Consider the following 12,913-nt stretch of genomic DNA (forward strand, 5'->3'; position numbering starts at 1 on the left):
TTGCTTATATGTTGTACCCCTTAGTCACACCTTTTGTCCTCATCTTTTCAGGCTGTTCTTACTGGAAGCAGGGACTTTGTCATCTTCTATATTTGAAAAGCACATAGCACAATCTGGGCTCTACACCAATTTAAATAATATCTGTCACTTTTGTTTTATTCCCATGAAAGAAATTATATTCTGCTCATAGTGTGGTGGATCTACATTAATTAATTACTCTAATCTCAGTGAGCTCTATTGCTTTTAACCATGGAACTCTTAATAATGATACACTCTCCTAAAATTATATTCTGTTCCAACCCAGTATCACATTTTCCTGTTCCCTTGAGTGGAACCTGCAAGTTTATCTGAAGACTACCAAGATTTTACAGCTGTTAAACCCTTTCCCTCTCAGTATGTTCTGCAGTGTCTGTTCAGAAGAACGTGCTATATAGTTGCCTCTTCCTTTTTACTTTTTTGATGGATGTTTGCCATCTTTGCTGATTCCCCTACACCCAAATATTAGTGGTGATAGTACAGCTTGTGCTTGGCTGCCTTCTTCTTTGTTCACATGATATCCAGTGTAGTGATAACTTAGAAATGTTCTTTCAATATGCCACCTACCCCCCACACAAAATTATCATGCTAAGTTTCTAACTGTGTTTCCTTTAAGTACGTCTCTCGTAAGCATTTTCTAAATGGAAACAATTCCATTAGCAGCTATCAGCTATTTGTTTCCTGCCCTTCAGCCTATTTTCATTCCAATGTGCCAATTTTCTCGGTGCCCGTAGACATTAATCTCTAGAGTGAAACATTTTTTCCAAAAATATAGTATCTGTTCCTATTACCCACTGTGGCTTCATTGTTGCCATAGCAGCCCTGCTTTGCACGCGCGCGCACACACGCCAACAGGTTGAATAGGTATTTTCTCTTCTTATTTATTGTAAAGAGGTTGGCTGTTAATTAAACTCTGCCTAAGTGTTCGCTGCTTGATTTTCTAAAATAGCTTTTAAGACTTTCTTGGTATGTAATTTTTCCTCTAGGTTTCTAAATGCTGTGGTTATTTTCAGAATTGACTAAAAGGTTTTGCCAATTCTTTTTTCAATTATGTTAGAATTAATCTATTGATGCTTACTTCACTGGGTGTTAATGTTTAAAATTCACTGAGCAAAGCAGTCAAAAACTTAGTTAATCAAATAGCAAATAAATGCCAGTATTTTATGTGTGATTTTAAATAGCATCCTTCTGACACTTTTGAAGAGTACATTGGTATATGTTGGATCCGACATTATATTTATTCTGAAGTCCTGTAAACACAGAGCGCAGGTCTCTTGGGAATTCTAATACATTTTATATTTTTACTTCAAAATAATATAAACACACACAAATTACACTATGATAATAGCCAAATCTACTCTCCTTTACCCTGATCTAAATATAAAGCTCCATTGAAGTTGTTGGAGTTGTTCCAGACTTAAACTGAATAAATAACAAAGAACAGAATTTGTCTGGTGTGTAAACAATAAAATATTGACTAAAGAATAGGACTACTGTGTCTAATTTGAACTGTATTTTTTTATAAATGGCTAATAGTGAGGACTATTTATAATTATTTCTAACACTTAAGCTTAGACCACTTGTTCTCAAGTGTTTTTGCGTTCCTCATTAGTTTTGAAAAACATTTTTCAGAGCTTAGATGTTGATGCACTTTGCAGCTTCCCAAGTATGTTTTCACTATAATGCCACACTAACATTTCACTCTCCATTTAAAAAACTGCATTGAGGCTTCTCAGACCTTAAAAAATGCAGTAGCAGTAAGAGCTTCTTATGCTGTAACTTCAGTCTTTGAAATTTTGGAGACATTTTTCCCAAACCAAAAAATTGAAAGACTGTGTGTGTGAATGGTTTACTAGGTGGGCTCCTTTTTTATTGCAGCAATAAAATATTTGAGCAATATTGGTACAGTAATGTCTGATCCCATAGCTCTTAGTGCATGTAATAAATGTCATGGGGTAACATTAAAATAATGGATATTGCTGAAGAACAGAAAACAATGAGCAGTAGCTGGTGATTCAGTTTATTTTGAGTTTTTTCAGCTAGACCACTGGAAGATACTGTGCCAGGACATCAGACTTCCTTACCAATGCAGCCTATGTAATCTTCCTTCTAACCTGAGCAGTGGGAAGTTCAAAAGTTGCTCTGAAATCATATTCTTCTCATTACTGTTTATTTTTCTGTCAATGGGGATTGGTTTATCAAATACTCTGTATTGCTCTAGACTAGAGTTTTCCAGTTTGGCTTTTTAATAGAGTTCCTGTTTGTTTCTGTTGCCCTTTTTCAAATTTTGCTGACAGTGGTAGCATTCACTGATAGTAGCATTCTCCCTCCCATACTTTTCAATTGCTCTTAATTTTCTCAATTTAATGTGCCACAAGTTTGAGATAATATTGTATTTGGAGGCTTTAACTTGGTGAAGTTGCACAACTGTGCTGTATTTTATTTTGGGAGAGTTTTCAAATATACACAATGTGCAATGTAGCCAAGTTAACATTGTGTTTAAAAAAAACTTTAAAATTTTGGAATTTCCTGACTTTTTTCTATGCTTGTTTTCCTTCATATTGCATTAATTAACTCTTGCACATAATATTGATTATGCTTGAGTGTTTTATAATCATCTGTAAGAGATGGGCAACAAGTTTCTTGGAGAATTTTAATTATGTTCTGACCAGAGGCACTTATATTCACGTATCAGGGAAAGAGACTGCTACAACTCCTACTAGTTTCAATGGGTTTAGAGAAGGTTTAATTTCATTATCACTTTCTTCACTTCAAAAAGAGTTGCTTTTATATTAGGGAGCAAGATCTGAAGCAAAGGGCAAGTGTAAAGGGATAAAGAAGGATGTGAAAAGCAAAGAAGGGGGACAAAGAATGGGTGTAATGTGGGGCACTGAGAAAAAACGTACTGTGTGACAGCAAAAAATCAACGTGAAACTGATAATCAGTTGGCCTTAAGAACATTTGAGACAAATGGCAGATGAGGCCATCCAGGTATCAGGAGCATTTGCAGGTGCACTTATACTCAAAAAGAAGTCTCTCTAAAAAGAAACCACTCACTTCTGTCCCTGTAGATTTAAAAGTGGACAGAGCCATCAAGCAAAGGCTCAGGAACTAAATCCTGGGCCTGAAGTTGAGAAATGAATTGAAGCTACACAATTCATGCATCTAAGATCATCTGAACACTTTTGCCTTATCTACATATGTACATACATGGGCAGAAAATAATCTAGCATCCCCTTCCACAAAAGTCCGTGAATCCACAACCAGATTCTAAAAATAGAGTTTTAACATCAATTAGGGGTGTGGAATGAAGGTTGTCTTTGGTTGAATGATGTAGTTGACTACTTTTTCAGACTCAGTGGTATGATTCAGTAATGTTATCTACTTATTGTTTGTTGCCAAGTAATTTTGTAATGAGTGCTGTGTATTCAGTGAAACACGGCAAGTTAATTAATTGACGTCCTTTATAATGGTTCTGTATCTGCCCAAGGAGACTCTTGCTTTTGTTGTTAATTTCAGCTTCAGCATTTTCAAGGCATTCTCTTCATAAAGGAAGAATATTTATGGAAGTTGCCTTGAATCCCTGATCACTTACAATTTTGCTTCAGACTGCAAAAAAAACCCAGCATAAAACTTACTTGTAGTGATATGGGAATTCTAGATGCAGACTGGTATATTTATTATGCTCATTTGTGTGTTAATACTTAGGCATTCAGTCTAATCTAACAGTGTAATTGTTCCAGTGGAATGTAGCTGTTTTGGGAGGTATTGGTCACAGAGGGAGAGGTGATCTTTTAGGGTAGGCTACAAGCAAAAAAAAAAAACCTCCATGGCAGCAAGTCTCTGAGCCCGGGCCAACTGACTCAGGCCCATGCTGCAGGGCTACAAATATCAGAGTAGAGGTTCAGGCTCCTGCCCTTTCATCAGGTTTCAGAGCCCAGGTTTCCGCCCAAGCCCAAATGTCTACGCTGCTCTTTTAAGCTCTGCAGTGTGAGACTCATGAGCTTGAGTCAGTTGACCCAGGCTCTGAGACTCAATGCTGTGGATCAGGGTTTTTTTTTTTTTCTTTTCTTCTTCTGTGTAGACATAGCCTTAGGCAGCCAGAACCAAAGCCAAGGAGGGTTTTGAATATCAGAACAGAGACCTTGAATTGGACTGTGTAATCAAAGGGGAGCAAGTGCAGATGGTAGAGAATGGAGTGATGTACTCATGATGATCGGTGTTGGTAAGCAGACAGAAAATGGGAGCATTTTCTTCCAGTTGGAGCTTTTTCAGGGCACATGGTTTCATTCCAAGAGATGAGTTCCACTAATCAGCCTGACGGTCACCAAAGGCATGGATCACTTGGCCAGGAGCAAGTGCAATAGCACAGCCCAGTGCAGTCTCCAGACCACTCACAAATGAAAGTGGGTGGCTTAGTTGCCATGACTATTTGAGCATCCAATAGCACTGAGTAATCCAAAGGATGCTTAGGCTATAATAAGCCAATGCAGGATATTAGTGAGTAGATGAATTCTCTTTAATGACTTCATTGTGCCATCTGGATGCTAATTTCCACTAGGCATTGTGAAAGCTGGGAGATGGAGTTAGGTTAGGTGTAAAGGAGAGGAGGGGGGATCAAGTTATAACATGCATAATCTTGACACTTCAGCCCATGTCATTTCACCCTCTCCAACCATTAATAATAATGTGGAGTCTTGAGTTTTGTCTGACTCTGCAGGAGAGGCCTTTAGAGATGGGGGAACAGTTGCTTGTAATGACCTTCTGGATTCGGACTGAGAAGAAGGACCTGAGCCAATGGGGGATGGGGTTTATTTGTAATTTTAACTAAACTACTTCTCTGCTCAGTATTTTGCTGTTGGAAGAGTTGTTCCAAGAACTTACATTTTCTAGGTAACAGCAGCAGTTTTTGTATAGTAGATCCATTATGATGGAGTGGTGACAGCACCTTAGTTAAGGTTGTGTTACGGAGTTCAGTTTTAACAGAAGCTTTAAACCCTTTATTTTGTAAAAATCTCTTTGAAGTGGCAAAACCCAAAAGATAGAATATAAACTTTGAGCACTGTCTGACTTTTTCATGGTGGTTTGGTGAAAAGTGAATTGATACACTGAGAATAAGAGTTTAAAAAATAGTGTCTTTTGGCAGTTTTTCCCCTATGGGATTGCCTTTTCTTTGCACCCCTTTTGCATTAAATCTAAAAAAACTCTGAGACCAGTCCTCTGGCAACATTGTTGTTCCTCATGTGCTGATTCCTAAATATCAGTTATACATTGATAGTGTTTGTCTACAAAATATTTTATAACTTCTTAGCCATAACATAAAATATGTGCCAAGCTGAACCCATCACATTTTAATTTGATGACAAATCTGCCACAGTGTGAATGCCAGAAACTACTGACTGAGGCTAAAAATAAAGAGGTTTGCACATTCTCCCTCCACTTCTCCAAAGAGACCCCCATAGCCATGGGGAAATTACTCTGAAATGGGAAAGGACACTAGGGATTCAAATCTCATCTCTTTGGTGCTGTTTTAAATGTCCTTGCTATTTATCATTGATAACAACAATGAATCCCAACCTAGAAGACAGTGAGGGAAGAGCTGCTGACTGTTCATGTAGTCACTGTTAAACATAAAGGGTTGTTCTTGGTGTACTTGCTTTTAGTAACTTTAATGGGCATAAAATGTTATATCGACCCAAGGAATACACTGAGGCATATCACAGTCTCTCTCCCTCTTCCAGAGGGTCAACATACGAACAGCCTGAACATTTTTTCTCTGAGTCATAGAGAGGGGCACCACTTCTTATCCCTGACTCTGGTGAGCTTTTCCACTGAGGTACACCAAAGCTGTGAGGAAAAACTAGGAATTTAGCTAACAAAAACTATTTTGTGATAGCTAAGCCTGTGACAGGACACACCCCATCCACCCAGAACCTTAAAAGCCTTGAAATAAGCTAAGGGGAAAGACTTGTTTATTCCTTTTCGTCTTCATAGTGCCTGTAACACACTCCGACACTCCTGAAGGCTTCAGCTCCCATCTCCAGCTGATATCCAACATCAATATGTAGCCCAACCTCATCGAGCCTTAACCCTAACAGTAACCTCAGCAATGTTACGGCAAAATGACTTCCCAAAAGCATGCAATGTGTTACAGTCAGATGTGTTGATCTGATAGTATATAAATGATAGGAAAGCATTTGACGTCTCTGTTAAGGATTTGTGCTAGAGTGCAAATTTGATGGAGATTGAAGGAAAATCCAAGTGCTTTTCTTTTAAATGTAGTGTTGGTTTACATTACGGGTAGTTGAGGTCTGTGAGTTTTTGATCAAGGGAGATAATATTGCAGCTCTACTCCCCATTAGTTTCTCTTGACGAGGAAAAAAGGTGGTTTTTAGAATGTGTTAGTTAGAACATTGCTACCTAAAACATTCTTAAAATACACCTTTTTTATTCTAATCAAAAGAAACCTTAGAATCAGCGCTCCTATGAAGTGTTTACCTTTTACCCTCTGTTCCCAAACTTCCTGCCCTCTCCCCCCAATTCTGGCAAAAGGGAAAGGTTCCCCTACCAGTTATTTTTTCTCTTTATTCTAACTCCGGACTCACTGAAAACAAGGGGAAGTTTCTCAAGCACGGAAGTGCAACAAAAACAAGCTAATGACCTCAGTGTCAGTCCTATTTTGCATTATTCTTGTGAACTTGTGTTTACTGTTCCCACAAGAGAGACTTCCTTTGTTACTTTCTGATATAATTTTGAGTTACACTAAAGAGAGAGACTCTAGGATTGGCAAAGAGATCTCATTTCTACTCATCCCCAAAGCTCCCAGTCCCTGCTCTCCAGTCTTTGGCGCTGGCAGGGAAAAGGGTATGTGTACGGATATGGAGAATGCTTTGTTGTTTTCAAAGGGTTTGGGGGTGCAGGGATTTTATCTACCACTCCAGAATCCACCTGCATACAAGGTAAATAAAACAAAGTGCCTAGTTCTATGAAGTCTGTTGAGAAATGCTTATAAGTATTGTATTCCTCATGCTATGCTTTCTGTTCCACAGAAGCATTTTGCAGTTGTGTAACCTCTCTTCTAAGCCATAAATTAATCAAATCAATCCAATAACTGCTTAATGTGGTTAGGTGGGTATATAGCTTTTGTTGTGCTTAATTTCCATGGACTTCAGTGGTAGCTGTGCACATATTCAAGGGCAGAATTTGGCCTTGATTCCATAAATAGATCTCAGTCCAGGGGTGGGCAAACTTTTTGGGCCAAGGGCCACATCTGGGTGGGGAAATTGTATGCAGGGCTGGGGCACGGGGTTGGGGTGCAGGAGGGAGTGCAGGGTGTGGAAGGGGGTGCGGTGTGCAGGAAGGGGCTCAGGACAAGGGATTGGGGCAGAGGGGGCTCAGGGAAGGGGGTTGGGACGCAGGAGGGATGCGGAGTGCAGGAAGGGGCTCAGAGCAGGGGTGTGGACTGCGGGCTCTGCGTGTGCTGCCCTTGCCGCGCCTCCAGGTAAGCTCCCATTGCTGCGGTTCCCCATTCCTGGCCAATGGGAGCTGTGGGGGACGGTTTCTGGAGGCAAGAGCAACGTATGTGGAGCCCTCTGCCTCCCCTCACCCCCCCTCCCACGCACACACCCGGGGGCCACTTCGCCACCAGGGACAATCCCGCGGGCTGGATCCAAAGCCCTGAGGGGCCGGATCCGGCCCACGGGCCGTAGTTTACCCCCCTGTCTTAGTCCCAAGCACTCTCAAGCCATGCTATGAAGTGCAAAGTTACCCATGCATGAGTGCACAAGAGTTGAAAATGAATGCATGCCTAATTCCACGTGTGCATGCTTCAGTGTACTTGCATGCAGATCCTGTTAATTGTACATACGGCATGCACGTTTTTGAAAATATACTGCATGCTACCAGTCATTTTAACAAAAAGCTCACATAATTGATCTGCATGGCCTAGAATCATATATGAATACTCACTCAGGCAGCTGAAAAGTCTGTCTAGTTTGTAATACACCTCTACCTCGATATAATGCTGTCCTTGGGAGCCAAAAAATCTTACCGCATTATAGGTGAAACCGCGTTAAATCGAACTTGCTTTGATCCGCCGGAGTGTGCAGCCCCGCCCCCCTGGAGCGCTGCTTTACCGCGTTATATCCGAATTCGTGTTATATCGGGTTGCATTATATTGGGGTAGAGGTGTATGAAGGCAGCTGTATGTTGTTTGGAGGGAAGCTCATCTGTACTCAGAAATGTGCATCTCAGTTTCCTTTAATCCATTGCTGCCACCTGCTGGGGTTAGTGCTCTATGACACTTAAAACTCAGACACTGAAGAGTCATCCATGCAGTACAAAATGAACGCTGTGTTCTTTGTTTGCCATTTGTACCAATGATCATTTTAATTGAAGACCTAAAAAGGATAATGAAAAAGTAGCTTGTTTGTATGTGTGGTCAATTATTAATCCAGTTTTATTTATAATCATTACATAATAAAGGGGAAATTATTTTTAAATATCCTCAGAATGGATTTTAAGAACGATTTTCCTACATAAATCTAATTAGAATAACATTGTTACAGAACTGGTGATAGACTATGCTTTGCTTAGTAAAATTTTGATGTGGGAGAATACTAATGATCAGAATCTGTAAAAGATAGAGAGCACATTTTTTTAAGGTTCTTAAAGCCAAAAAATAAAGTTGGCCAAATCTTTCTTGCATATGTTCATCTCAGTCTCTGCTCCAAGTAAAACATGGGATGGAGATAAAATTACTCAAGGATGAGAGGGTAGGCTGGTGTATCAACAAATGTCTGCTTTCCATGGGCTCAGCTGTAAGAGAAGGATTAGGCAGATGTTATCATTTAGTGTCACTAGAGATGTAAAAGCTGTAAAAGTTCTAACAAACACAGATCAATACATTTTGTAGAATGAGTTTGAAAGTGCTCACACTATACCTATGTCAGGATATAAATTTTATGTAGTGATTCTCAAACTGTGGTTGCTATAGTATTCCAGGGTAGGCAGTACCTGAATATCTAATCCTTTATTTAAAAAAAATAAAATAAAATGAAAAAACAGCAAAACTTTCCAATATACATTATAAAGAAGCAAAAGAGACCACAACCCCAATTTTTTTCTTTGTAGTTGATCTTTAGATGTAATAATTGTTAACTATTTCACAGTCAAAAAGATGATTAGCTTTAGGCAGCTTGTAAGCTCTTTGGGGCAGGGACCAATATCTACTTCTGTTTATACAGTGCCAGAATAACAGGGCCATGATCCTGACTGGGGACTCCGGGCACTGCAATAATTTAAATGGTAAATATTTTCATAAAGTCGTGGGTAGATTATTATGGACCAATAACCACAATTAAAAAAATATATATATGGGACAAATGAAATCCTAACAATCGTACAAGTCTGTTAGTAGGTGGGGTTGGTAAAATTGTAAGTAATGATGAAGGGAAGGCATTTTTCAATACATACGTGTTCTTTATTTGGAGGAAAGCAAGATGATATACTCACATGTTAAAGGGATGACTTTTTTTTTTATCACAACTATTCTGACAGTAATTAGGTAGGATGTTAAATAACTACTAAAGTTAAACATTTTAAAATCTGCCGGACCATATCATTTTCACCCAAGAGTTTTAAAACAATTGGCTAAGATGCTTTCTGAGGTATTGAATGTTGATATTTAACAAATCCTGTGGAATACTGGCACTAAGTACAAACTTTAGGTGACAAAAGTTTGGATCACTGTAGCAATCTGAAAGAAAAGGTTGCAACCTCTGGCTAAAAGCAGATGGGGAAAAAAGCACTGTTGGTCACTGGTATCATCTGCACATCCAGAAGCAGCTGAGGATCCAGTAAACGAGCAGTACTGCCAATAGGCTGAGTCATAGGGTTTAAGGGCAGGAAGGGACCACCAGATCATCAAGTCTGATCGCCTCTATATCACAGGCCACCAACACTAAACCCAACAACTGAAATTAGACCAAAGTATAACAGCCCAAAATAGACTAGACTATTATGTGCCACAGGCAGGGAATAGGAGGGACCAAGGTGCACCTGTGCCTGAGGCCCCTGCCGTGGCAGGGAAATGAGATATACCCAGATAATCCTGGGAAGTGAGCTGCACTGACACACTGCAGAGGAAGGTGGAAAATCCCCAAGGTCACTGCCAGTCTGACCTGGGGGGAAATTCCTTCCCAATCCCACCTATGGTGATCACTTAGACCATGGCCATGTGAGCAAGAACCAGCCAGCCAAGCATCTGAGAGAGGATGCTTGAAGCCACCTTAAGGCCCTGGCCCTCCCCATCCAATGGCCCATCTCCAGCTGTAGCCATCTCTGCTGCTTCAGAGAAAGAAGATTAAGAACAAAAACATCCCAGAATACATGTGTGGCGGGGAGGAAGGAATCCCTTCCTGACCCCCACAGGTGGCTGGCTAAAACATGAGTTTTCAGGAGCATAAGATATAAACCACAAATGAGCTCCAGGGCTGCTAAGCCCGGCCCCTTGCCATCAGAAGCAACACAGTCATGCAGTTGCACGCATAAATTTGTCCTGCTCTCTCAAACTAATTAAAGTGTTTTCCACAACTTGTATTGGGAGGCTGTTCCAGAGCTTCATCTGTTTGATGGTTAGGAACCTTCTAATTTCCAGCCTAAATCTGTTCGCAGCCAGTTTTATACTCATTTGTTCTTGTGCCAACAGTGTCCTTTAGCTGAAATAGCTCTTCACCCTCTCAGGTATTTACTCCCCTAATGTATCAATAGAGGTGATTGGGACAGCGTACAGTCACCTCCTGAAACTCCTACTCTCAAAAGCTCACCATCAGAACACGTGACCTCCTGCCATATTTCTGGGCCTTTGAAGTTGAAGGCACTTCGTCACTCGGACTCCTTTGTAGCGTTGTAGTATTGTCCAATAGAAAGATAAATAAAATGGTTCACACTGAATTTTGGTGTTCACCAAATTTGTAAAGCATATGGTATCTTCGGCATCTTGCAGCCTTTTGATTTTTTCTAATCTCCCAACAAATCAGTATGCTGTGGGATCCTTCTTGCCTCCCGACCTCTGGGTATTAATGCTTTGCATTTACATGTGCTCTATAGATATTCTATAATCCTCCTTCCTGGGATGTTAAGAATACTGCGTCTGTGACACTCCAAGCACCTGCTGCCCCAACCTCTGACCCTGAGTTCAGCTCGCTAAAGGTGCTGCACTTCTAAACTAAACAATGAGGCCAACCGAAGAACTGTCATAGTTGTGACTCAGTTGTTCCTTCTCCAGTTCCAAGGATGCATTCTTGACTATTAAATCTACTTCTGTTTTAATATGTATTGTAGTCAAGGGATTTAAAACCTGTCAGACATTCATTCAAAATGCAATTATTGCACAACTAATCGCACAGAGTGTCAGAAGTTAGTTCCATTATACTATTAAACCTTATAAAGAAATTGTTATTGGTAATTGTCAGATTATTTCATTATCATTTTTATTAACAGTGTAAATGTGGGTTGGCAGATCATGTGCGTTGTTTTCAATTAGAACTACAGTAATTGCCTGTCTTTGTAATGTAAATGTTTTTGTTTCTTTTCAGATATACTTGAAAGAAATTTTAAGAGAAATAGGCATCTACAATGTTAAGGGGACCCACAAAAACACATGGGAGCTGAAGCCAGAATACAGACATTATCAAGGAGAAGAGAAGAGTGATTAATGCAACTGTTAATGAAGCAAACACAGAGGCTATAGAATAATGGGACTGTGCTGAGGGAACACTGCAGTTAAACAGACTGTACTGAGCACAATTCAGTACCAAGAGATCTTAAAAAGAGTAATACTTTGTAATTTGCCTGGCTTCATTTTTAAAAACAAATTTCTTGGACGTTTCTATACATTTGTCTTGTTTTTGACAAAAAAAATTACAGAATAAACTTGTATTAGATTTATCTTTATTAGAAACCTTTTGAGTTTTGGCTTTATTTTTTAAGTAGTTTTGAGTTTTGTTAAATATTGATAACTTTAAAGTAAAACATACTTTAGAGGGACCTGTAACTTTGTGTTTTGCAACCCAGCAGTACTGAGTTTTTTATGTCCTATTCTACTGTGTTCCTTAGGGGCCTGATCCTGAGAGCGCTGATCATCCATAGTTAATACTGATTGGGAGTTTAAGGGCACTGTGTGCTTTTCAGGATCAGTCTTCAGTCATGACACTCATGGTGATCCTAAGTCTTCCTGAGAACAAATAAAGCTCAGTTTAAAAAAAGCTCTCTGCTAAACTGGTTAATGGGGGAGAGGGGAAACCACTACAGCACATCACTGAGGAAAAACTACTCTGGCCCCATAAGTACAGTGAGGAACGAATAGATCTTTAGTATGTTTGTTTTTTTTAAATGTGATCATGTTTTGTGTGTAAGCATATCAATAAAGAGAGCATTTAATTTGTAGCAAATAAAATTATGTATATTATTGAGTGAATATTAGAGCTCTGATCAATTGAATTATATAGATATGAAAGGCCATTTTTAGACATAGTTTCTATCCCTGAGTTTGCCACTGGATCTCCCTGCAACATTGAGAAAGTCACTTAACCATTCTGTGCCTCGCTTTCCCCATTTTTAAAATGGAGCTAAATGCCCACGTTTGTAAAGCATTCAGCTGACATGTACTGTTGTAAGTGTAAAGTAGTCTCCTTTTATTTATTTTTTTAAAGAATTGTTATATTTTGGCATCCCAAAATTTCAGGAATAATTGTGGATGCATATGAATTAACTCAGTTATAGCAGTAGTTTCAGATTGGGTGGGGGGGAGGGGGTTAAAGGCGTTTTGTTTTTAAACAGGGTCAATTTAACTTAATCTATGCCTTGGATATTTTTT

General features: G+C 39.5%; 1 protein-coding gene across 1 annotated transcript in view; it reads left to right on the top strand.

The window, feature by feature from the left end:
* GTF2F2 (general transcription factor IIF subunit 2) overlaps positions 1 to 12,479 on the top strand; it is a 134,058-nt gene extending 121,579 nt beyond the window's left edge. The window contains exon 9 of the mRNA XM_065411409.1: positions 11,634 to 12,479. Coding sequence (XP_065267481.1) covers positions 11,634 to 11,753 — 120 coding nt within the window. The 3' untranslated portion in view covers positions 11,754 to 12,479. The remainder of the gene's footprint in view (positions 1 to 11,633) is intronic.
* The last annotated feature ends 434 nt before the right edge of the window (positions 12,480 to 12,913 follow it).

The sequence above is a fragment of the Emys orbicularis genome, chromosome 1 (assembly GCF_028017835.1).
Source record: "Emys orbicularis isolate rEmyOrb1 chromosome 1, rEmyOrb1.hap1, whole genome shotgun sequence".
Classification (NCBI taxonomy): Eukaryota; Metazoa; Chordata; order Testudines; family Emydidae; genus Emys; species Emys orbicularis.